The sequence below is a fragment of the Myotis nattereri genome, assembly GCF_964212035.1.
Source record: "Myotis nattereri genome assembly, chromosome: 14".
Taxonomy (NCBI): Eukaryota; Metazoa; Chordata; class Mammalia; order Chiroptera; family Vespertilionidae; genus Myotis; species Myotis nattereri.
Window position 1 is genome coordinate 28661399 of NC_138089.1, and position 25734 is coordinate 28687132.

The window sequence follows — 25734 nt, forward strand, 5'->3', positions numbered from 1 at the left end:
GGGGAGTATGAGGAAGATCTTTTTGGTGATGGATTTGTTCTACATCTTGATTGTGGTGGTAGTTACACAATCTATACAGGATAAAATGAAAGATCAAAAAGATAAACAATATCATAAAAATTAAAACCTTTGTGCTTCAATAGACATTACCAAGAAAGTAAAAATACACCCCCTCCCTCACATACACAAGACAAGTATTTGCAAATCATACATCTGATAATAGTTTAGTTGCCAGAATATCTAACAGACTCTTGCAACTCAATAATAAAAAGAAAAAGAAACCAGTTAAAAAATAAGCAAAGGATTTAAGTTGGCATTTCTTAGAAGAAGACATACAAATAGCCATAAGCACATGAAAAGAGGTTCAACATCACTGGAAATGTAAATCAAAATCACAATGAGCTACTACTTCACACCCACTAACACAGCTATAATAAAACAGATAAGTGTTGGGGAGGATGTGGAGAAACTGGAACCCTCACCCACAGCTAGTTGGAACGTAAAATGATATAGTCACCGAAAAATAGTCTGGCAGTTCCTCTAAGTTTAAACACAGTTACCATATGACCAGCAATTCCACTTCTAGACATGTACATAAGAGAAATAAAAACATGCACAAAAAACCTTGTACACAAATGTTAATAAGCAGCACTATTCACAACAGACAAAACGTAGGAACAACCCAAATGTTCATCAGCTGATTAATAGATAAACTGAATGTAGTATAGCCATTTAAAGGCACGTTATTTACCAATAAAGAGGCACAACAGAACAGTTGCTGTGAAATCCCTTGGTAGTCAGGAGTTTTAAGGTTATTTGATCCTTCCTTTCAGTTTTACAGCCCAGCCTGAAGACCACTAGGTAGAGGACATCTCTCTATGCCAGTAATGGCTCTAATTTTTGCCTTTTCTTTCCCCAAAAAGGATGCTCCTTAATGTACAGAGTGTGCACATTGATGTGCATGTGAACACATGAGAAGGTAGTCTGCAGGCCCAGCTCTGACTCTAAGGGCAGCAGTGCCAGTAGTGCTCTGTTACCGAGTTACTCCTTTCAGGGAAGAAAATCGGACCTCAGCCCTGGCTGGCTGCCACTTCATTACCTGGGTCAAGATGAGAAAGACAATGGATTCCCTTGCCTGGATAAAACCCTCCTCTTTAGTTATCTTTATAAATTAGCCAGTTCTCTCTCTCTCTTTCTGTTTCTCTCTCTCGGATTGACAAACATTCCCTATGACTTATTTATCCTAACAGTTTTAGAATTGTTAAAATCCTGGCTGAACTTCCTCCTGCAGATCATTTAGAGCAAGCATGTCAAACTTGAGGCCCGAGGGCCACATGTGGCCCACAACAAATACTCATTAACGATGACTCACTTATTTCAGCCCTTTGTATTTAGCATGTCTATCAAAATAAACCTATGTTTCTATGAAAATTGAAGCTTTTTTTTTTTTTTGCATAACTTAACTTAACATAAACTTAAAACTTGTTTATTTGGCCCGCGTTAGTCTTTGAGTTTGGTATGCTTGATCTAGAGGCTTTTGTAAGGCCATCTTAGGATAAGTAGCTGGTTCTTCAGCATGCCAGTAGCTTGTCAATGTGTGTACCAGGGGGTGAACATCTTAACACATTTTGTACCGCTCACGAGTGTTCTCATTTTTCACGCCCATGGAAAAAGGAGCGAATCTAGATACGTATGTAAATTTTGTTTGGTCCCTCTTCATAGAGGAAAATGTTTTACGCAGTACCATACATTAAAAAAGTACTAGGAACTTTAATTGTTTAATTGTTTTTGTAAATAAAAATGTTATAATTATTGAAAAACAACACCTAAAGTGCATTATGATGATTTAAATAACATGCAGTTTGCCCAAAAACGTGTGGTCTCTGGCGTATGTCTTAGAGATTTCTATGCGGTACGCAATGTGTTAATAGAGAAGAGAACCTTAGAACTTTCACCAAATTGAACTCTAGACCGTGTTATGACTATGACTAGCCAGCCCTGAGTTTCTGAAAGCCATCAGCATCCCTAAAACAAATCACTGGGGGCTAAGTCACAAGTAAACTGAGAAGCAGAAGGTCATGCTTCCAATGTGGTCTCTAAAGGCCAAGAAGAAGACGGTGCACACATTTAGAAAAGCAGTCTGCACTGCAACATAAAAATGGAGGAGAAGGCATATAACATCACCTTGGAATCTGTGGCCAGGAGAACAGTACCATCCTCACGTATCAAAGGTTGCTGGATGTTCACAAGCATCCCTGGATCAAGAAGACCTGTTTGTCTATTTAAAACATAAAGAAACCCAGAGTAGCTTCCAACATTTAATGCAGTATGATCATGCTATATTTCCCTGTCTCTTCCACATCTGCAGGGCTGTCTGAGTAAAAGAAAAGCTCTAACTAGACTCAGACACTAAGTGACTGAACAACCCCTTTTTCTCTGCAATGAGATGTGCACACAGCTGGGTCTATAGCCTGAGACAGGATGACACACAGACGCACATCCACAGGGCTTGCTTCTGTACTGACTGGGGACTTTGGCTGCTCTGCCAAATAATGTTAACTTGATCTTCAGAATATCACTAAAGCATTCTCAATTCTAGTTCTTTCGGTGATACCCTTGGATTTCTTGTTTTCCTGCTCTCTGTTCCTTTTAAATGAAGTTCAATAGGTTACATTAAAAAGAACATATAAATTAACTTGTGGCACTTATCTGGGCCCACATCTGGGACTTAGGCCTTTTGTCTGTACTACAAAAAAATCCCAATCTGGAATTCCACAACTGTTTTCCTGTATGAATAATGCCAAACTGCAAGACATAATCTGAGCCCTTGAAAAATTCTGACCCCATCAGCCATCCTCAGGACTGTACAGAGGTTTGAGTGAAGCAGCTCCAAAAGGGGTGGAATGAGGCAAGACAAAGTTGATGGCTTTCCAGGCAGGTGGGGAGACATATAAGCCCCCTTTCCAAAAAACACCAGTGCCTCCTCTGATCAGCAACAAAGGCTGATGGTAGTTTTACCCTTTGTCAAAACAGAGACTAACCTCGCTCCATCTTTATCTGCTACAAATGTGGGAGTGGCAATCAGAGGACTTCTCAGGTCTTTCCGGATATAGATTTTCTCAGTTGAAGCAGCACAATTGCTTGGTTTCTCCCGCTGTACATCAAAGGGCTTCCGTTCACTCTGTACAGCTTAAATCACAATAATTCATATTTAGAGGAAAGATTTGAATCAATAAAAATCATAGTCTTACTTAGAAAGTCAAGCTCAATTTTCATAGTGGACTTTTTAGCCAAAGGAGCTTTAAAGGTTCAAAGCCAAGCAATGCCATGCCAAATCTAAAGGCAGGAAAAGAGCTCAAGATGGTGGGCACTGCCTACAAGGAACTGCAGCCTAGCATCTACATGGCCTTGTGAGGGTCCATCCTGAGCCCTCTGGGTTTTCACGTCTTTTTTTTTTTCTTTAATCCTCACCCCAGAATATTTTTCCATTGCTTTTTAGAGAGTGGAAGACAGAGGGAAAGAGAGAGAGAAATATCGATGTGAAAGAAATACATTGATTAGTTGTCTCCTGCACAAGCCCCAACCAGGGCCTGGGCCGGGGAGGAACCTGCAACTGAGGTAGGTGTCCTTGACCGGAATCGAACCCGGGACCTTTTGGTCTACAGGCCAACGCTCTATCCACTGAGCCAAATGGGCTAGGGCTGGGTTTTCACTTTATACTTGCTAACAAAAGGGACTCTCTCCAGGGTGAGAAACACTCGTCTTCAAGTGGGTCTTCAACAGAGAGCTTGTCCAATGCTACACATTGTAGAGGAACAACTCTATGTCCACCTCCAGTATGCATGACTTCTGCAAAGTGTGTGTTGTCAATTTTCTATCACCCTAGCAACTTCTCCCTTCAGTAATCTGGTATAAGAATAGGTATACATGCCAGAAACAACTGAAAAATAATGACCTTTTTATTAAAAGAAAGACTAAACTCCAAATCCAATATGTAAGGTAAAGGGTTCTCTTTCAAAGAGGAGGCCCCTTTGGCTTAGAGAACCTACATGTCTTCCCCAGGCCTCACAGTTCCTAAGGGGCAGAGCTAGAGTTTGATCTGGTATCAGCTTTACTACAAAGCCTGTGTTTACCCCACTCCACATTGCTGCCTCCTGATTTACTGGGAGTAGGTTTCCACATACACGGGAACTGACCAATCCCAGCAGTGTCAGTACTGAAACACACCACGTTGAGCCCGAAGGTAAACCAAAATGAAGTGTGAGTGGATTTTTTCTTCTTAGTATTTTAAAGCCAGACAAAGAAACCTTAGTTAACAGACTAATGCTTACTTTCTCCCTCCTTGTTAACTCACGTGGTTTCTTTAATACTGTTACTCACATTCCATTTTCATGCCCATCTCTAAGCATTTTTTCAGCCGGCAAAACTGACAGCGGTTCCGGTGGTGCTTATTGATGATGCAGTCTTGGTTGCTCCGACAGCTGTAGGTCAAATTTTTCCTTACGCTCCTTTTGAAGAAACCTTTGCAGCCTTCACAACTGACAGCCCCATAGTGACGGCCTGAGAGGATAGAGTGTATGAAGCAGTTTTACCAAGAAAAGAGGTGACCCGTCACAGGCCCTATTTTTAATGTATGTCTACCAAAGTGACTGGTGTGCAGTCAGAGGCCCAGTCTTAGCATTAAGCATTAGTAATTAGAAGTTAGCGAGTCTTTCACGTGATTTCTCTATAATCTTTACAGGAGCCCTAGAAGGTCATGATGAAAAAATTTAAGCTCAGACAGATGATGTGACACCTGGTAAATGGCATGTGCTTAATGCTCTTAGTACATGAAGGACCTACCATACAGTAGGAGCTCGGGGGATGGCTGAATTGTACTGTCCTCTGCACATACCCTGGTCTTGGCTCTGCAGACGTAAGCTTGCAAAGCTACTCAGCTCCCCTGTCCTGCCAAGAGTGGCAGGTAGCAAACACATGCATGTGGTATTTTAGCACACAGGGTCTCACTCCTGTATTTATTCCCCCTGTGTAAACCATGTCCTGGGCCCTACACCTCCCCTGGAGGAAGTGGAATGATGAGAGGAATTATGAGGACTGTGACTGAGCAGATTCAAGGTGAAGGAAGGTTGCCATGTAGTTCACTTGGGTTAACTAGTCAGATGCTTTTGGAAACTTAGTCCTAGAAATACACTTATTACACAGCTTTTTCTAATCTTGGTTACTGTGATGTCTCTAACCCTTACTTACCAATGACACTAAGAGCCCCCACCTCAGTTTACCCTTCTTAGTTCACAAAGTGCTTCCACAGGCATTGTAACTCATTTGTTCCCAGCTGGGACTGACCATAGTTGTTTTATTTTTTTAAAATTGAATTTATTGGGGTGACACTGGTTTATAAAATCATATCGGTTTCAGGTATACAATTCTCTAATACATCACCTACATAATGTATTGTGTGTTCACCACAATAAGTCTCCTTCCATCACCACATAGTTCAGTCTTATGTAACCTAATGTCTTAGCTACTGCTGGGAGGACACGTTTCATGGGATCATCATTTATAGCAGCTACAGAGCATCCTATTGTCCTAAGCTCTAGCACTTGGAGCCATTCCCCAACAGTATACTTGGAGGGTCTCCATTTTGTGCCTTTAAGAACAGTTGTGCTAAAACTGTTACCTACCATGTAGGCATCATTTTTCCTTTTTTACAGGGTATTTCCTTAGGCTTTCTAACTCTTAGAGTGATCTCCAATATCTGGAGACAATGGCAGTATGAGCCTGTGACTAGGCTGTTTCTTTAAGCCCAGAAAGAGAGTGACAAATGGGGAAGCCCAAAAGATTCCATGCCCTTTTCCTTATGTTCATGCTTCATTCATTTGTTCAAAAGTTTGCAGTGGGTAGGGATACAGTGATGGAGGGGTCTGACAAAAAGAGCACATTCTGGTGGGCAAGACAGGCCTGTAAAAACCAATTATAAGAGAATGTAACAAATGCTCAGTGAGGTCTGTTTTATAAAAGGGGGATGAGGACAGAGGCAACACAGGTGAAAGCTTCAAAGGGGTGAAATGGGCTGGATTTACCAGGATAAGGGGTAGGAGCAGAGCCAGGACACCCCTGATAGGGCAAATCGTGTCACAAGCTGCAAGGGAAACTGGAGCTTCTACAGATTCTTGCCTAGAGCTGTCTTCCTAAGAGGCTTGGTCCAGACTCCTTTTTAAAACAAACAAACAAAAGAACAAACCAAAACAAAAAACCAAACAAATAAGAAACCAGAACCACAAAGTTTCTCAAGTTCCTCTAAATTTTGTGACCACAGAATAAAGTGGAACTAAGCAGTTACCACAAAACTCAGACCTGAGCCCCTAGCAGCACTGGAACTGGACCTTTATTAAATACTAGAGGCCTGGTGCATGGCATTCGTGCACTGGGGGTGGGGGTGGTGTGGTGTCCCTCAGTCCTGCCTGCACCCTTTAGCAGTTCGGGAACCCTCAGTTGGACATCCCTAGGGCTGCCGCGAGGAGGGAGAGGCTCCTGCCACCGCTGCTGCACTTGCCAGTCATGAGCCTGGCTTAAGGCTAAGTGGGCCTCCACATCCCCCTTCCCCGCCGTGGGAGCGCACTGACCGCCAGGGGGTAGCTCCTGCGTTGAGCGTCTGCCCCCCTGGTGGTCAGTGTAGTGACAGGTCATTCCACCTTTCTGTTGATTTGCATATAACCCTTTTATTACATAGGATTCCTCTATTCCTCCCTGCCTGCCTCACTTATCTTCTACAGCCTTCAGTGTTAGCAGACCAAAGTCTAAACTTTTGGGCTAGACATCTTCTCCATTTTCCTGGTACCCATACGCCCAGGAGCTCTTCCCCAAAGACACTGTGGGTGTGGGCATCAAACTGAGCCCTGGCTGGAATGCCCTTCTGTTTTACCTCACGTAGGCACAGTCAACCTCCAAGGTTCACAGATGTGACTCTAGGGGCCTTTCCTGACCCTGGGACTCCAGCCAGGATCACATGCTCCCTTCTCCTGCATTTTAGCAGTTTATCATACTGGGTTACAGTGAATGGATGACAGAGATAGTTTATAGGATGAAGGGGGACTAAATAACACATTTTGTCAAACAGCAAAGCACTCTGCAAATACTGACTAGATTAAGGAAGTGATTACTTTCTTAGTAGCACATACATATTCAAAGCTCAACCATGATTTACAAATCACAGAAATAGTTTCCTGACTTTTTTGATCCTAATAATTTGACAAACTGATTTGCTTACATATATTACCCAGTAAGAAAAGTGGAGTTCCTGGCTTGAACCTACAACTCTATAGAAAATGTTCTCTCTCCATTACCCCTCACCCCCAGTCTGGGCCGCGATGTGCACCTAGCGTGACGCAGGGTCACTTACCAGAGGCTTTGTCCCCACAGACCACACAGTACTCCACCACCTGGGGCCGCTGGGCCTCCGCCTTCCCAAGCAAACGCTCCACAGACGCAGAGTCTGTGACGATCTAAGAAGAATCAGGACACAAGCAGGGCGGAGATGAAAAATCAGACTGCTAAGCAAAGTGATGCTTAACTATAAATTCCTCATCTTGAGTTTCTATGCAGGAGAGCTGATTTGGCCAGAACTGGGAAAATTCCACCTGACAACTTAATCTGACACCCAGAATGGCCCTGCTGCTCATCTGAACTGCACCTCTTCTTCAGGAGGTAGGGGTCTGGGGGGTTCGACAGGGTCAAGCATTGGTTTTCACCGATCTGCTCTCCTATCTGGCTACCACAGTTACCCAGACGGGGCCATGTGGGGAATCACATATAGAAGCCTCAACATAAAGACATTGAAGGTGTTTTTGGCTGCCTCTATTCCCACCAAATAGCTTGAAAATATGCAGAGATGTACATTTGGCAGAGAAATAATCAAGCTTTATTAGTTATAAGCAGGTCTCCTATTGAGGCATCTGGGAGTAAAATAACTAGAAAAGGTGACCTCCAAAACCTGCTATTTCTCCTTTATTTGTAGGTGACTTTCTGGGTGACAAATAGTGCTACTAGTCTTGAAGAATACTGTAACTGATACCAATATGAGAAAGTGAAAAATAGCTGTTATTAAATAATGTACCAAATAATGTACCATGATATATGTATGGTGGAAATATATACAGAAATCATTATATAGAATGACCTTTTGTAAAACATGCAGCAAAATCAATAGCCATCCTTTCACAAACAAGGAGTAGTCTAAATTAGCAGTGAGGAATTCTGATTTCAGATTATCAGAATGTACTGTGGGAAAGCAAGTTTGCGGCAGTATTTACTAACTGTACTATGAGTTTCTCAAAAGCACAATTCTGAAAGTTGAACAAATTGGTATTCTAAACCCAGCTTTATCAGAAGAAAAAAAATCCTTTCCTTCCTTAATTTTCTCCATAGTAGAAAGTCTATCCCCAAAACACACAAATTCTTAGCAGCATTATTTGCAATAGCCAAAAGGTAAAAGCAACCCAAGTATCCATCAACAGATGACTGGATAAACAAAATTTGATATATACATATAATGGAATATTATTCAGCCTTAAAAAGGAAAGAGATTCTGACACCTACTATGACATGGACAAATCTTGAAAACATGCTAGGTAAAATAAGACATTCACAAAAGGACAAATATTACAGGATTCCACTTACATGAGGTCCTTAGAGTAGTCAAATTCATAGAGACAGAAAATAGAATGGTGGTTGCCAGAGGTTGGGGGTGGGAAAGGTGGAATGGGAAGTCAGTGGTTAATGGGCACAGTTTCAGTTTGGGAAGATGAAAGAGTTCTGTGGATGGATGGTTGGATGGTGGTAGTAGTTGCACAACAATGTGAACGTAGTTAATGCCACTGAACTGTACATATGAAAATAATTAAGATGGTAAATTTTGTTCTATTTTACCACAAATTTTTAAAAATTTAAAAACAAACAAAAACATGTAATTCCTATTTAACCCTGACAAAACATACTCCATGCTTGTCCACCATGGGACACTGCCCTCAAGTGTCTGTTCCTTTAATTGCTATGCTTGGAAATTCAGTGTTTCCCAACAACCCTGCTTTCCTTCAAGCCCTTGCTCTTCTCCTTTCTGTATCTTCCCCTGACCCTATCCCACCTTGCCAGAGTAGGGAGAAGCAGGGCAGAGGTGGAGATGAGAACTGAGGGTCCCAGAGGTTCACAGGAATAAATCAGGATACAATGAAGAGCTGGACCAGGCCTGACCATCTGGACAAGGATGAAGTAAGAATTAGAACAAGTTGTCCTTGTCTGACTGTGGTCAGCCCAAAGTGGTATCCCTAAAATATCCTGGGCCAAGGGCTGCCACCGTGTGGCCTTTGTTAACTAAGTGGCCTCAGTGCCAGCTCACTCATGACAGTCTCCTGTGTGCCACTGATTTTTCCTGGCTTAACTTCCATCCCATCTGAGCACTGTAGTTGGCTGCCTGCTGGGCTTGCCATTCATTTGCTGACGTTTTACTTTAGCCAAAGCAGCAACTTGCCATGTTTGCCAGTCCCCAAAGCATCTTTTAGAAACAGATTTGGCCTCCAAGGCAGAGCAGAGGTTACAGTCAGGAACAAGTCCAGTAGCAGAAATGCATAAATGAATGCTCTGTCAACAGGCCTTACCTGTATCCTGCCAGGGACGAGGTTGTCTGAGGTGGTGAATATGAGCTGCTTGGCACTGGATGTCTCTGGGGAAGCCAGGATCACCTTCCCAGTTCCAGCTCCATCTGGGCTGGTCAAGATGAACTGCTGCTTGGGGGATCCAGAGGTGTCCACTGCGGTGACTATCTGGATCTTCTGTCCTGTCTGCTGGTCTGTCACAATCTACAAGACACAACATGGAGGTTACTCTCACGGAGCATTGTGCGACTTGAGCACCTGCACGTGGTGCTCAAAGTAGTGATTGCCCAACGCTGTCCTGGAGTCAATGCTGGTCAAAGATGCAGTTTCACCAGTGCATGGTGAAGTGAGAAAAATAAAACACAACAGTGAACTTTTCAGAATACAATTTTCATAAAGCTAAAGTTTTTCATAAAACTTTATTCCAGGATGGTATCATTCCCACTATTTTAGAATGAAAATGCCCTTTAGGGGTGAGAAGAAGGGTAATTAGGTGAAGATGGTCAAAAGGCCTAAGTTTCCAGTTATAAGAGAAGTAAGTCTTGGGAATTTAATGCACAACATAATGACTACAGTTAACTTTGCTATATGGTGTATTTGAAAGATATTAAGAGAATATATCCTAAGAGTTCTCATTGCAAGAAAAAAGTACATTTTTTCTTTTTCTTTTTTCTGTATCTATATGTGATGATGGATGTTAACTAAACTTATTGTGGTAATCATAATAAGGGGCTGTCTTGGCAACGGCTGTGCCCTCCCCCGAGCTGTTTCCTGTAAGGGTGGGGTTTGAGGCAGGAACCTGCCCTGGGAGCTTGGAGGCATATCTTTGTGTGCCACGCCAGCACGGCCAGGGGTGAACCTGAGTGGGGTGGCTGAAAGGCTTAGAAAAGACAGACAAGAGAATGAAAGCCAGGTCTCGGTTGGACACTGTTTCTCTGAGAGACAGCGACCATGCCCACAGCCATGCCTTTATTTTATAGCAGATGCTATGAGGCAAAGTAAGGGCGTGACCAAGATGTTTACAACATTCTCCTGGGTTTCAATCCTACTCAACAACATGCATCTGAACTCTATCAAGCCTACATCACTCAGGCGCATGGGGCCACGTGTTCGGACCATAGGTTCAAGCTTACTGCTATAGCTGTTGGCTATAACTGTGCTGGGGGGGCCCTGCCCTCCAAGCTGGGACTTGCATGTGGCAATGAGAGGACTGTGACCTCTCATCAGTCCAAGGCTTGAACCTGTCCAAAACACTGTAGGGGCTCCCCACAATAAAGTTTTAATTCTGTTTCTTTGTTACTAACGTTGTGGTCCCACCCCATAACAAAGAAACAATTTCCAGAGGATGAGGCCCAGGAATCAGGTTTTTAAAAAGATTCCCAGGTGATTCTAATGTGCAGCCAAGGTTGAGAACCACTGCTATAGATAATATTAAAAATATATCTAAACGTGCAATTCTTTGTCCAAAAAATGAGCATGTTCAAAAATTAAAAGAAGAAAATCTGGATATACTTGATGGAGATTTTCACACATATTTAACTGATGATTCCATTGATTCCACAGATGATGCTGAAAAGGAAAATTTTCCCATCAAATTTCTTAATAGTATTACTCCTTCCGGAATGCTGTCTCATAAATTAAAATTGAAAGTGGGTGCAATCATCATGCTATTGAGAAATCTCAATAATAAATGGAGTCTTTGTAAAGTACCAGATTTATTATCAAAAGATTACGACCTAACATTATCGAAGCAGAAGTATTAACAGGATCTGCAGAGGAAGAGGCGATTCTGATTCCAAGAATTAATTTGTCCCCATCTGACACTGGCCTCCCATTTAAATTGATTCTACGATGGTTTCCCATGATGCCAGCATTTGTGATGACTATTAATAAGTCACAAGGACAAACTCTAGACAAAGTAGGCATATTCCTACCTGAACCCGTTTTTGCACATGGTCAGTTATATGTTGTTTTCTCTCGAGTATGAAGAGCATGTGATGTTACAGTTAAAGTTCTAAGTACTTCATCACAAGGGAAATTAGTCAAGCACTCTGAAAGTGTTTTCACTCTTAATGTGGTGTTCAAGGAGATATTAGAATAAGTTTAATCACTTTATCAGTCACTGTTTGCATCACTGTTGTTTTTATATCATGTTTCTGTTGTTTTCATATCATGTTTTTGTTGTTTTTATATGATGCCTCTGTTGTTGTTATATCCTTTTATTACTGTTTATTTATTAATAAATTTATATATTATTTTCATATACATTTTACTAATTTCCTTTCATCTCTCACACTTCTATTGTAGAGAAAGGGCAAAGAGCAACATTAAAATATCTCTGCTAATTAATTCCCTTTTAAAAAAATACTGATTTTTTACGGAGAGGAAGGGAGAAGGATAGAGAGTTAGAAACATCAATGAGAGAGAAACATTGATCAGCTGCCTCCTGCACACTCCCCACTGGGGATGTGCCTGCAACCAAGGTACATGCCCTTGACCAGAATCGAATCCGGGACACTTGAGTCTGCAGGCTGATGCTCTATCCACTGAGCCAAACCGGTTAGGGCAATTAATTCCCTTTTAATGTGCACGAATTTCATGCACCGGGCTACTAGTAGTTCCTATAACAAGAGTAACTTCTCTTATTCCCACTCATCAGGTTCTTTAAAGCTGTTCTAGACCCTTGCCCTGCTCTCTCCCAGGATAAGTGCCCAGCTGAGAGCACTGTCCACCTTCTCCCTGAGGACACCAACAGTCTCTCACTTCAAACAGGAGTCTTGGGGTTGTTGTGTCGGGGCCTCGGGCAAGGGGAGATGTGCTGCATATCTGGCTGCAACTCAGTTTCCTATAGCATATACATGGGCAGGTCTGGAATCTATGCCATATCTTTTTTTTTTTTTATATATATTTTATTGATTTTTTACAGAGAGGAAGGGAGAGAGATAGAGAGTTAGAAACATTGATGAGAGAGAAACACCGATCAGCTGTCTCCTGCACACCACCCAGTGGGGATATGCCTGCAACCAAGGTACATGCCCTTGACCGGAATTGAACCTGGGACCTTTCAGTCCGCAGGCAGACGCTCTATCCACTGAGCCAAACCGGTTTCGGCTGTGCCATATCTTGATAGATGTTGTTACTTGTGACATAGAATTCCATGGTTAGACAGGAAATTCACAGAGTCTAATACAAGAGCTTTGTTAACTATTTGATATGGAAAATCAGACAATGCTGGCTGTTTCAAAAGAAAACGGCATGAGTTCAATAAATTATTTACAAACATTTAAAAATATTTTTGTTTATTCTCCCTTCCGAAGACATTTACATTTTCCATTCAGAGAGATGAAAAAGCTAGAAATGTAAGCAGAAAAACATAATCCCTAAATATCCCATTGGAACCCTAAGGTGATGACCATTAAGCAAACCAAGACATCGCTAACATACATGAGCAGGTGGACTCCTGTTTAATGAGACCAAGGAAATACCAAATTAAGAAGATGCATCCAGCCCTAACCGGTTTGGCTCAGTGGCTAGAGCGTCAGCCTGTGGACTCAAGGGTCCCAGGTTCGATTCTGGTCAAGGGCATGTATGTACCTTGGTTGCAGGCACATCCCCAGTGGGGAGCGTGCAGGAGGCAGCTGATCAGTGTTTCTCTCTCATCGATGATTCTAACTCTCTATCCCTCTTCCTTCCTCTCTGTAAAAAAATCAATAAAATATATTAAAAAAAAAGATGCATCCAAACTCATTAACATTTAGACAATCCTTTGGAGGAATGAAGGAGAGGAGAGGTATTGTGGGTTGAATCATGTCCCCCCAAAAGTTCTGACCCCCTGGACCTGTGAATGTAACCCTATTTGAAAACGGGGCCTTTGCAGATGTAATCAAGTTAGTATGAGGTCACAGTGGAAATAGAATGGGCCCTAAATCCAATGATTGATGTCCTTATAAGAAGGCCATGTGATGACAGAGCCAGAGATTCCCATAAGCCCTGTGGTTTCGATTGCACAATTATGAATAGTGTAGGAAATTTTAGAAATGCATTATGTCATATGATAGCAGAGCTGACTATATTTTACTAGCCCAAGGTCCTGTCTAGTTCTGCTCCCACAGGACCTTAATGTGAAGTGACACAATGCTATTTTCCACACTCTGTTCTAGCCAGGGTGGGCTCATCACTTCTGTTGTAAAGAAGAGCCTGCAAATGGACCACCTGAAGGCAAAAACCAGCCACTGGATAACTTTTGTTTGGCTTCCCAAAGTTTAAAAATTTAAAAAACTGGTTACCAACGTCTAAAAATAGAATATTTCCCAGAAAAATCAGATCTATAGTTCTCCTGACAAACTGGAAGCTCTGGCCATCCGGGCCCAATTCCTCCATGGCATAGGCTGGCTGGGTTTAACTGCCTATTTAGATCTTTAGAGCCAGAGGCACAAGCTCTTTGGTTCATCTCAATCCCTACACTTTGGCAACTTGGACCTGTAAACACCTGAGTTTGTGATTCTGAGATAGGGCTTTGCAGCTAGAGCCATAGATGAAATGCTTGCTGTACTGCTTTCTAATTGTATCAATGTGAAGCATTTATATGAGCCTTCTGAGCCTCTGTTTACATATCTATGAAAAAGGATTACTAGAAAAGTGAAATAATATGATGTTTGTGGAAGTACTTGGTACACTGCCCAGAACATAACAGGATCTTGATAAAAGTATTTCCTCCCTCTGAGCTCTCACATACTTCTCTCCTCACTTGTCTTGTCTTAGCCTTTCAGCTCATCAAGTCTCTCTCTCCCAGTGGGAAAAATCAAGATTTTCTATGGCTCCCTCACTCTTTCATTAATTTCTCAACTACTTAAAGGTTCTAATCTGTGCCAGGTGCTTTGCTAGATTACAGGCATTATGGAAATGGCTACTGCTCTCATGATGCTTTTAAGTGGAAAAGACTGGCAAAACAAATAAGTAAAAGGATCAACTCGTTAATAACTTCAGTTTATGCTAGATATTATGAGGGAAAAGATCAGGCTGGGGTAAGAAAGAATAACACAGGCACTTAACTTTAGAAAGAGAGGTCAGGGAAGGCCTCTGTGAGGAAGTGGCATTTAAAATAAGATTCAAGGCTGAGAAGAAGGGAGCCAGATAAAGATTTAGGGAAAATGTTCCAAGTAACATGAAATGTTCTGGCATACAGAAAGCCTTAAGAGGAAGGAACTCTTAGAACTGATCTTAGGCCCAAGGACAATGAAGAGCAACCCAAGGAGCCCAGAAAAGGATATGGGCTGACCCTGCTGGGAGTTTGAGCCACTCAAGGGGGTTTTCCCTCCTAAAACCAGGTCTTCAAGTTTTCTTATACTATTTAATATTTACCTTATACAACTTATATATACATACACACACATCCATGCATACATACCTACCATACACATACATGTGTAAATAAGTATATAAATATATATAAAATTTGTCAGATCGTTATAGGTCAGGACATATTAGAGCATAACAAAGGACGATAGCAAACATGATTAAATTAAAAGAAATCTGTTTAAAAATATTTTTGACCTATGCAAAAAGGTAAATCAATCTTTTACCTAAATATAAATTTTAACTCATATGAATAGTTAAGTGTTGCTCATAGGCAATGATCAAACAAATAACTTCTCCATTTAGCCCCTTACAAAATTTAGGTGGTAAGTAATTTTTTAAAACATATTTTTATTGATTTCAGAGAGGGAGAGTGAGAGTGAGATAGAAACATCAATGATGACAGAGAATCATTGATCGACTGCCTTCTGCATGCCCCCTACTGAGGATCCAGCCCACAACCCAGACATGTGCCCTGACCAGAAATCGAATGGTGACCTCCTGGTTCACAGGTTGACACTCAACTACTGAGCCACACCAATCAGGCTCAATAAAAATATATTTTAAAAAACCTGTTAGAATAATCTTTTGTGTTTCTATCAGAAAGAGAAATTAAGAAAACAATCCCATTTACAGTTGCATAAAAAAAAAATACCTAGGAATAAATTTAACCAAGGAGGTGAAAGACCTGTATACTAAAAACTATAAGACATTAATAAAAGAAAATGAAGACATAAATAAATCAAAGATATTCCATGCTCATGAACTAGAAGAATTAATATTGTTAAATACTCATTTACCATATACTCTCACTTATATGTGGAATCTTAGAAACAAAACAAAACAAACAAAAACCCCCTACAAACTCAGGTACAGAACACAGATTGGTGACTGCCAGAAGCAGGAATGGGGGGTGAGCAAAATGGGTGAAGGTGGCCAAAAGGTATTATAAATTTGCAGTTATAAAATAAGTAAGTCACAGAAATGTAATGTACAGCATGGTGACTAGTTAATAATACTGTATTGTATATTTGAAAGTTGCTGAGTACATCCTAAAAGTTCTTGTTGCAAGAAAAAAATGTAACTATGTATGATGATGAACTAGATTTATTATTGTGATCATTTCCCAATACATACAAATATCAAATCATTATGTTGCACACCTGAAAACTAGTATGTTATATGTCAATAACAGTGTCCCCTGAACAACACTCAATGTTGTTTCCTTATAGTGTTGATGAGATGCTATAGGAATTTGTTTATATCAATTAGCCTGTGATAAATTGGTTTTGTTACACATTGTTTCACTTAAAAGTTTAAGAACCTACTGACGATGTTAAGTAAGGACTTATGGTATACCTCAACAAAAAAAATTGACACAGGATACTCCCTTTTTCTCAGCAATCCTACTTTGAGAAATCGATCATACAGAAATACTTTCACATGTGCTAAATTAAGCAGGTTATTCTTTGCAGCATCCATGGGGCATCAAATTGCCATTCAAGAGAAGGAAGTTCTATGTGTATCACACAAAACCATCTCCAAAAGATGTTAAGGAAAAAGAGTAAGGTGCAGAAAGTGTGGGCAGAATGTTGACACATGTTTAAAAATATGCTGCATGTATTTATACAAGTGCTTGTAGGTTCATATGTAGAGCCTGTTTGAAAGAATAAGTAAGTAATGTGTTACCGGTGGCTACCTTTAGGGAGACACTTGGGGAAGGGGAGGAAAGAAGACTCATCTTTTACTCTTACTCTGTTTGGTGTTTTTGTTATGGCATGCATCTATTACCCATTCAAAACCTACAAACAAGCAACAGCTACTATCAGTACCTGAGAGGGGCCACTAGAACCTCAGAGTGAGAAAGAAAACAGCAGATGGTTGTGGATGTAGAAATGACAGAGAACAGGTAAGGGAAGCTCAAAGAAGGAATACATAGGAATTAAGAGCTAGTAGAAGGGAAAATTAAGCAACATGGGGTGCTTTAAGAGCTCAAGATGCCTTCCCCAGGGGACCATTATAAAGACTGAAAAATTAAATATCCTATCTAATAAAAGAGAAACATGGTAATTAGCCGTACGTCTGCTACCCTTCCCATTGGCTAATCAGGGCGATATGCAAATTAACTGCCAGCCAAGATGGCGGCCAGCAGCCAGGCAGCTTGAAGCTAACATGAGGCTTGCTTGCTTCAGTGATGGACGACTCCAACGTTCCCCACCAGCCTTGCCGGCCTCTGAGCTTGCAGTTTGAAACATTGTTACAAATATAGAAGCTAAACAAAATCCCAGAAACCTGATTTCAGGCTGCTGGGATCTCAGAGCTGGAGTTGATACAGTGTTTCGATTATAGAACCCAAACAAACCAGATACCTGCTTTCAGCAGCAGAGGCCTCAGAGCTGGAGCCACAGCTAAAGCTGGCCCAGAATAAAAAAAAGAAAAAGAAAAAAAGGAGCAGTTGGGAGCTTCAGTCACCTGCCAGCCTGAAAACAGCCCTCAGCCCCTCACCCAGAATGGCCAGGCACCCCAGTGGGGATCCCCACCCTGAAGGGTGTGTGACCAGCTGCAAACAGCCATCATCCCCTCACCCACACTGGCCAGGCACCCCAGTGGGGACCCCCACCCTGATCCAGGACACCCTTCAGAGCAAACCAGCCGGCCCCCACCCATGCACCAGGCCTCTATCCTATATAGTAAAAGGGTAATATGCCTCCCAGCACCGGGATCAGCGGAGCTGAGAGGCCTCCCGGCACCGGGATCAGCGTGACAGGGGGCAGCGCCACAACCTCCCTATCCACCCTGCTCTGTTCGTGACAGGGGAAGGCGCCCCAACCCCCTGATCAGCCCTGCTCTGTGCCTGATAGGGGGGAGCTCCCCAACCCCCTGATCGCCCTGCGGCTCTGTGTGTGGCAGGGTGCGGCGTCCCAACCCCCTGATCGGCCCTGCTCTGTGTGTGACAGGTTGCGGCACCCCAACCCCCCCCCCCCCCAAGGGCCCTGCTCTGTGTGTGACGGGGTAGAGCCATAACCTCCCCATCAGCCCTGCCCTGAGTGTGAGAGTGGCGGCGCTCCAACCCCCTGATCGGCCCTGCTCTGTGGGTGATAGAGGGCGGCGCCCCAACCCCCCGCCACGGGCCCTGCTCTGTGTGTGATGGGGTAGAGCCATAACCTCCCCATCGGCCCTACCCTGAGTGTGACAGTGGCGACACCCCAACCCCTTGATCGGCCCTGCTCTGTGGGTGATAGGGGGCGGCGCCCCAACCCCCTGATCCACCCTGCTCTGTGCGTGACAGGGGGTGGTGCCCCAACTCCCCTATCGGCCCTACTCTGTGAATGACAGGGGGAGCTTCTCAACCCCCTGATGGGCCCTGCTCTGTGCGTGACAGGGGGGAGCTCCCCAACCCCCTGATCGACCCTGCTCTGTGCATGACAGGGTACAGAGCCCCAACCCTCCTGATGGGCCCTGCTCTGTGAGTGACAGGGGGCAGCGCCCCAACCCCCTGATTGGCCCTGCTCTATGCGTGACAGGGGGTGGCACCGCAACCTCCCCATTGACCCTGCCTTGAGTGTGACAGGGGGCGGTGCCCCACCCCCCAATCAGCCCTACTCTGAGCATGACTGAGGGTGGCATCGCAACTTCCCGATCCGCCCTGCTCTGTGCATGACAGGGGGCGGTGCCCCAACTCCCCAATCGGCCCTGCTCTGAGCCGGACCAGGGGCTGCACCTAGGGATTGGGCCTGCCCTCTGCCACCCGGGAGCAGGCCTAAGCCAGTAGGTCGTTATCTCCCGAGGGGTCCCAGACTGCGAGAGGGCACAGGCCGGGCTGAAGGACTCACCCCTGCCCCCCGAGTGCACAAATTTTTGTGCACCAGGCCTCTAGTATATATATAAATAGCAGAATCCCTTCCTAATAAAATTTGAAACCTCAATATATAGAGCAGATAAAAGAAGTATTAAATGAATTTTGTAAGCTCAAATTTAAATATTTCCTTAGGTCAAACAATGAGTAAAATGATGCTCTCCTGAAAAACACAAACTTGAAATGGGGAGTATGATCTCAGGAAAACCTTAAAAACACAAAGGTGGCAAGAGAAGCTTTATACCACGGTCTGCCCCAAAGAGAATAAACATGGCAGTACAAGTGAGTGCACTGGTGATCTCTGGTGTGTCAACTTTGGAACATGACACATTCAAGTGTTTTTCTTTTAATCTATCACAATCACTTTGAAAGCTGGATTAAAAAAATAAAATTTGAACCTAATGTTTATGTAATCTGAGAAGCAATAAAGAACACAATTTGAAAACCACCTGGAAAGATGTGCATATGATGAAAACCTGTGAGATTTAGTGAGAAGCCACTTTGTGATTCAATGGCCTAGGCTATAAGCTTCATTCTCAGATAAGTGGTGTTCCCTTATGGCTTTTCTTTATTCTTTTTAAAATAAATGATTTTAAAGAAAGAAGGAAGGAGAGGATGAAAGGAAGGAGGGAAGGAATGCCGTAGACCAATTCCAGCATGTCATAATTTCAAGAGTTTCATCAAAAGGTTGATGAGACTTGGGGACTCAACAGGGTTGAGTCACACATGTAGTCACCTGCATCTGGGAATGGCTTAAGGCATTTCCCCAAACCTGAATAGGATACATTAAATTGATTGTGGCTGCCAGACAGTTAAAAGGCATCTTAAACTACATGTTATTGTCTCCTACTGGCCAAACACCTGAACAGCCGTGGGCTAATTCCCCCATTCTGACAATGGACTCTGTACCAAACCCTGACCCTTTTAAGTGTATATCTCTGCCTTGTCTCAGGACAAATTGTGTTAATAAAAAGCATGGGGTCCTGGGGACGGAGAGAACCTAAGACCTTAGATTTAAGATCTTGGCTCTTAGCTCCTTTAGTTAAGCTCCTCTGACCCCCAATGCCTTTCAAAATTATATTTCGTCTCCGGATTCTTTATTAGTCTCTGGATTCCTATTTAATCTATGCACAGTCCCTTCTCCAGATTCCTGAACCCTTCTTGGTGCTGGGACAAGAACCCTGGCATGAAGGAGAGAGAGGGAGAGAGAGAAACATCAATGTGAGAGAGATCTGCAAGCAACAAACCCTGACCAAGGACTGAACCCGCAACCCGGGAATATGCCCTGACTGGGAATGGAACTGGGATCTTTTGGTGCATGGGAAGATGCTCAACCAACTGAGCCACACTGGTCAGGTCCCCTTAATCCCCCATCTTCTCCCACAGTTCCCACCCTAGATTGCTGTACCCCCCCCCCCAAAAAAAAACAATAGCTCTCAATCTCAGCCTCTCCCACTTTGAGGAATGCCACCCTTCTCACTTTGCCCCAAAGCCCTTTTACAGCCATTAGAATAACATGATACTGATGAACACAAGTCTGTGTTTCAAGCTCACTTTCCATTGGCCTGCATAACTAGATATGTTGGTCTTGTGTTGACTACCACACCTTAATTAGTATCATCATTATTAAAATCAGTAATATAAATTCTGGAATGGGAAAATATAGCTATAAAGGACTTGACTAGGACAACTGATGACATTTTAGCATATAGACTATGGATCAGATAATGGCATATTTCAACATTATATTTCAGGATTTTGATAATTACTGTGATTATGTAAGAGAATGTCTTTGTTCTTATAAGTACTGAACTATCCAGGACAAAGAGGCGTGATGTCTTCAATTCTCAAGTGATTCAGCAAATATATACATACACACACCCAGAATGTTACAGAAAACAATTGGTGAATCTAGAAAAAGGGTATAATGGGTTTCCATGTACTATTTTCCATAGTTTAAAATTATACAACAATAAAATAAAAAACTGTAACTAAGCTGCTAACATTTATTGATGTTTGCCTTCTATAGGATTAAATAAATTATCTCATTTGATCCTTTAAAAATTCTATAAATTAGGCACTATTTTTGGTGTTATTTTACATCTATACATACAGATTATTGAAACTTTCCTCAGGGTCACATAGCTGAGGGGAGACAAGATTTTACCCTAAGTCTGTTCCATTCAGAGTCAAAGCTCTTAAATATTGCCTTTATAGTATAATCTTTTTCTCTCAACCTTATCACAGAAGCTAGAAGCTACAATTTGGGTTCCAAGCATTGTTATTCATTAAAACATCATAGTTCTTATTGTCTTCCCAGATCTCAGGGCATGTGGGAATCATCACTGAAGTCAGGGCTAGAAATGAAATTTCATCAAAGCCATCAGCACCAACAGCAAGAACCGAGAAATTATCCTGTAACGTTAATTTTTCTTTTTTTAATATATATTTTTATTGATATTTTACAGAGAGGAAGGGAGAGGGATAAGAGTTAGAAACATCGATGCAAGAGAAACATCGATCAGCTGCCTCCCATACCCCCCTCCCCCACTGGGGATGTGCCCACAACCAAGGTACATGCCCTTGACCAGAATTGAACCTGAGACCCTTCAGTCTGCAGGCCGACGCTCTATCCACTGAGCTAAACCAGTCAGGGCTACATTAATTTTTCTTAAAACAAAAAAACCCCCAAACCTTAAAATGCAGTCAATTCAGTTGCACTTAGGTATGTCCAAATTTTTAGCAATAAAAAGATTTTCAATTATATTTACTATACATAAAAATCATGCTAATGGGTTATCTTCCTTAGAGAGACTGAAAGTTCAATGCCAGGGAACTAATCTACAAGACCTTACTGCACTCCAGTCAGGACAGCAATGTCACCATGACCCGCACACCAGGCAATGGAAATAGTCTGACTGTATATGGAACAGGTTGCTAGAATGGCCCTTAGACAGATTCTACTTATACCAATACAGGGAAAATGTACACTCTCTTGAAATATACATTAGCTACTGAGAGTCTCCTGGGAAACCCTTTATGTTCTTATCTGCCCTCAGATGGATGTAGGACCATGATGTAATAGCCATGGTTAAATGCAAAGTTAGGTACTTTCCCAGTAAGGAGAATTATGTAGACGGGATCCTAACACCCACTATAGAAAACTTTAAAAGACCCAATTTTTTAAAAATATTTTTTTAAATTGATTTTTAGAGAGAGAGGAAGGGAGAAGGATAGAGTGATAGAAACACCGATGAGAGAGAAACATTATCAATCAGCTGTCTTGCCCCCTATTGAGGGGCTGAGCCCAAAACCCCAAGCAAATCGAACCAGCATGGGTCATGGGTCAATGCTCAACCACTAAGCCACACTGGTCTGGCTAAAAGACCCATTTTGAAGTCTACAATCAGCAAATAAAAACAAGTAAAAGAGAAAAAAATAATTTAGCTATATAAAGTCCTAATTCTGGTCAATAGTAAAGCATTAATGTCAGGCGATTACTTCTGAATTTCCAAACACTCAAATATGTGTTTTCTACTTGGGGTAAAGTTAAAATAATGACAAGCATAAGAATTCTTGTAATTATGATAAAATATTATGCAATACAGACATAAGCGGAATGTAATTTTTAACTTATTTCATTTATTAGAGCTCTTCTATGCTTAGTTTATAATACAGTCCATAAAATCACTTTTACGAGTGAGCAAAAACTATAGAAATTATCTAGTTACTCTATCATATTGTTCACTTGTACTGAGCTTAACCGTAAATGAAAACAATTCTTTAATACCTATTCACTCAAATACCTGTCCACTCTGATATCCTTTTAAACTCATGTTATGTAATAATGTTTTCTTTCCTGCCATTCATCTCTGTTCATGATTTTTTGGTTCGGTCTTTTGATTCAGCTTATTGAAATAATTATGAATCTTTAACCTAAGTTGATCCTACTTTTGATACTTATATCTTCTCTTTGTCCAGTCGGCCAGAGGTAGCTGTGTTCAGAGTCCTGGCTAAGACTGAACTTCCCATAAGTGAATATTATTTAGTTAATAACAACAACAATACTGGTAATAATAGTTATTATATAATCTTAGTACATACTAAACATTAATAGGTTCCTGGCATTGTTCTAAGCACTTTACAAGCAATATACCATTGACTCCGCACAATAACCTTATAAGTATTACTACTACTACTACTACTACTACTACTACTAGAGGCCTGGTGCACGAAACTCGTGCATGGGGGGCGGGGAGAGGTGTCCCTCAGCCCGGCCGGCACCCTTTCCAATCTCGGACTCCTCAGGGAATGTCTGACTGCCGGTTTAGGTGCAATCCCTGTGGGGTAGGACCTGAACCGGCAGTCAGACATCCCTCTCGCAATCCAGGATGACCGGCTCCTAACCACTCACCTGCCTGCCTGCCTAATGCCCCCAACTGCCCACCCCTGCCAGCCTCGTCACCAAATGCCCTCTCCTGAAGGCCTGGTCGCCCCCAACTGCCCTCCCTGCAGGCCTGGTTGACCCCAATGGCCCTCCCCTGCTGGTCTGATTGCCCCTAACTGCCTCTGCGTCAGCCCCCACCACCATGGCTTTGTCCGGAAGGAAGTCAGACATCTAGAAGATAGCCGGTTGATCCGGTCTAATTAGCATATTACCCTTTTATTAGTATAGATTATTATTATTGTTATATACATTTTCTAAATGAGACATGGCACTGAAAAGTTAATTTTCTAGATTAAACAAAAAACTATAAAGTGGGGCACTGGATTTGACTTCAAGTAGGAGCCCATATTCTTAACCAGTAGGACATATTATTACCTCTCAATTTGGACGCACATAACATAATAAAATGAAACTTCATTCCAATAGTTTGAAGTAAGTTTATAGACTTTTATATTAAAAGTTAATTTACTAGCCCTGGTTGGGTAACTTGGTTGGTTAGAGTGTCATCTTGTATACCAAAAGGTTGTGGGTTCGATTCCCGGTTGGGGCACATATGGAAGGCAGTATTTCTCTCTCAGGTCAATGTCTCCCCACCGCCGCCCCCCGTCTTCTCAAATCAATAAAAAACACATCCTCAAGTGAGAATTTAAAAAAAAAGTTAGTTCAAATAAATGTAAACTTCCTTTGTTTTTTTAAAGAATAAAGTTGTACTATACTTGATGCCCAAGACTCAACTCCTTAGTGAAACCTTTAGGCAGGTGGCTAGAACCAAGTGGGACTGGTGCAGGTACCTGGATGCGCTGAGGTGAGGCTACCGCAGAGTCCGTGGAGATTATCTGGATGCGTGGGGAGGGGCTGGTCATCCCTGGAGATTCTGGCCGAGAAGTCTGTGTACGTGGTACCTGTGGGCAAAAAGTGGGCTAGATCACAAGGGGGCTCAGAAAGATGCCCAGTGGTGGCCTAGGGACCATGCCTTTTGCTTTCACAGTGGCCTTGAGTGATTAACTAATGTAGTTCTAGAATGGACACAGGATGATAAAGGAATCAATGAGATATTGGCACAGGATGGTACAAAGAAAATACAATCGTAAAATAGCTGTTTCTAATGTTGTACATGCAAGGGAGGAGGTGGGGGGAGGAATTTTCAAGTCTGCTCTGCACAATTTTAACACAATAGAAAGCTACCAAAATAGATTTTTAAAGATGATCTTTGAATTTTTTCACTGTCTCCAAAGCTACCTATAAAACACTCCTTCAGATGAGTTTCCAGAAGGAATGCTCTAGTAACACTGTAGAAGATGGCAAACAGAACCATGTAACACTGAAAACTATTGGGATTAGTACCCATGAAAGAGTCCTGGCAACCTCCAGCCCCACTTCTACGTATATACTCAAGAGAAAGGCAAACATATGTCCACACAAAAATCTGTAAAAAATGTTCACATACTATTATTCATAGTAGCTCAAAAGTAGAAACAAATCAAATGTCTATCAACTGATGAATAAATAAAATGTAGCATATATCCATGCAATAAAAAGGAATGTAGTACTGATACATTTGACAGCATTGATTATATCAGTCACAAAAGACCATATATTCACCCTGGCTGGTTTGGCTCAATGGATAGAGTATCGGCCTGTGGACCAAAGGGTCCCAGGTTTGATTCTGGTTAAGGGCACGTACCTTGGTTGCAGGCTCCTCCCTAGCCCAGGCCCTGGTCTGGGCACGTGCAGGAGGCAACCAATCAATGTGTTTCTCTCACATCAGTATTTCTCTCTCTCTTTTCCTCTCTCCCCCACTCTCCCTAAAAATCAATGAAAAAATATCCTCAGGTGGGGACTAACAACAACAAAAATAAAAAATAAATACTAGTAAGTAAAACATTAAAAAAAAAAGACCATATATTCTATGAATTCATTTATATAAAATGTCCAGAACAGGCAAAACAATCAGAATTGAAAGTAGGTTAGTGGTTGCCAAGGTCTGAGGGGATAGAGGAAGGGGGATTAACTGCTAATAGGTATAAAGTTTCTTTCTGGGGTGATGAAAAATTTTGGGAATTAGATAGTGGTGGTAGCTGTCAACTTTATGGTTATACTACAATGTATAATTTAAAAGGATGAATTTTATGGAAAGTTAAAATATCCTTTTTTAAAAATATATTTTATTGATTTTTTACAGAGAGGAAGGGAGAGAGACAGAGAGCCAGAAACATCGATGAGAGAGAAACAACGACCAACTGCCTCCTGCACATCTCCCACTGGGGATGTGCCCGCAACCCAGGCACATGCCCCTGACCGGAATCAAACCTGGGACCCTTCAGTCCACAGGCCGACACTCCATCCACTGAGCCAAACTGGCTTTGGCAAGTTAATATATCTTAATTTTATAAAGGATATCATGATTAATTACTGGGTTAAGTTATAAA

General features: G+C 42.1%; 1 protein-coding gene across 2 annotated transcripts in view; it reads right to left on the reverse strand.

Moving 5' to 3' along the window:
• The window catches only part of NR2C2 (nuclear receptor subfamily 2 group C member 2), a gene marked incomplete at its 5' end in the record, with an annotated part of 81517 nt that overhangs the window by 11794 nt on the left and 43989 nt on the right, over window positions 1–25734 (reverse strand). For both annotated transcript variants that reach the window (XM_081105671.1, XM_081105670.1), the window contains 6 exons: window positions 2185–2278; window positions 3042–3189; window positions 4381–4560; window positions 7400–7502; window positions 9651–9851; window positions 24097–24207. In XM_081105671.1, the coding sequence (XP_080961797.1) occupies window positions 2185–2278; window positions 3042–3189; window positions 4381–4560; window positions 7400–7502; window positions 9651–9851; window positions 24097–24168 (798 nt within the window). The remainder of the gene's footprint in view (window positions 1–2184; window positions 2279–3041; window positions 3190–4380; window positions 4561–7399; window positions 7503–9650; window positions 9852–24096; window positions 24208–25734) is intronic.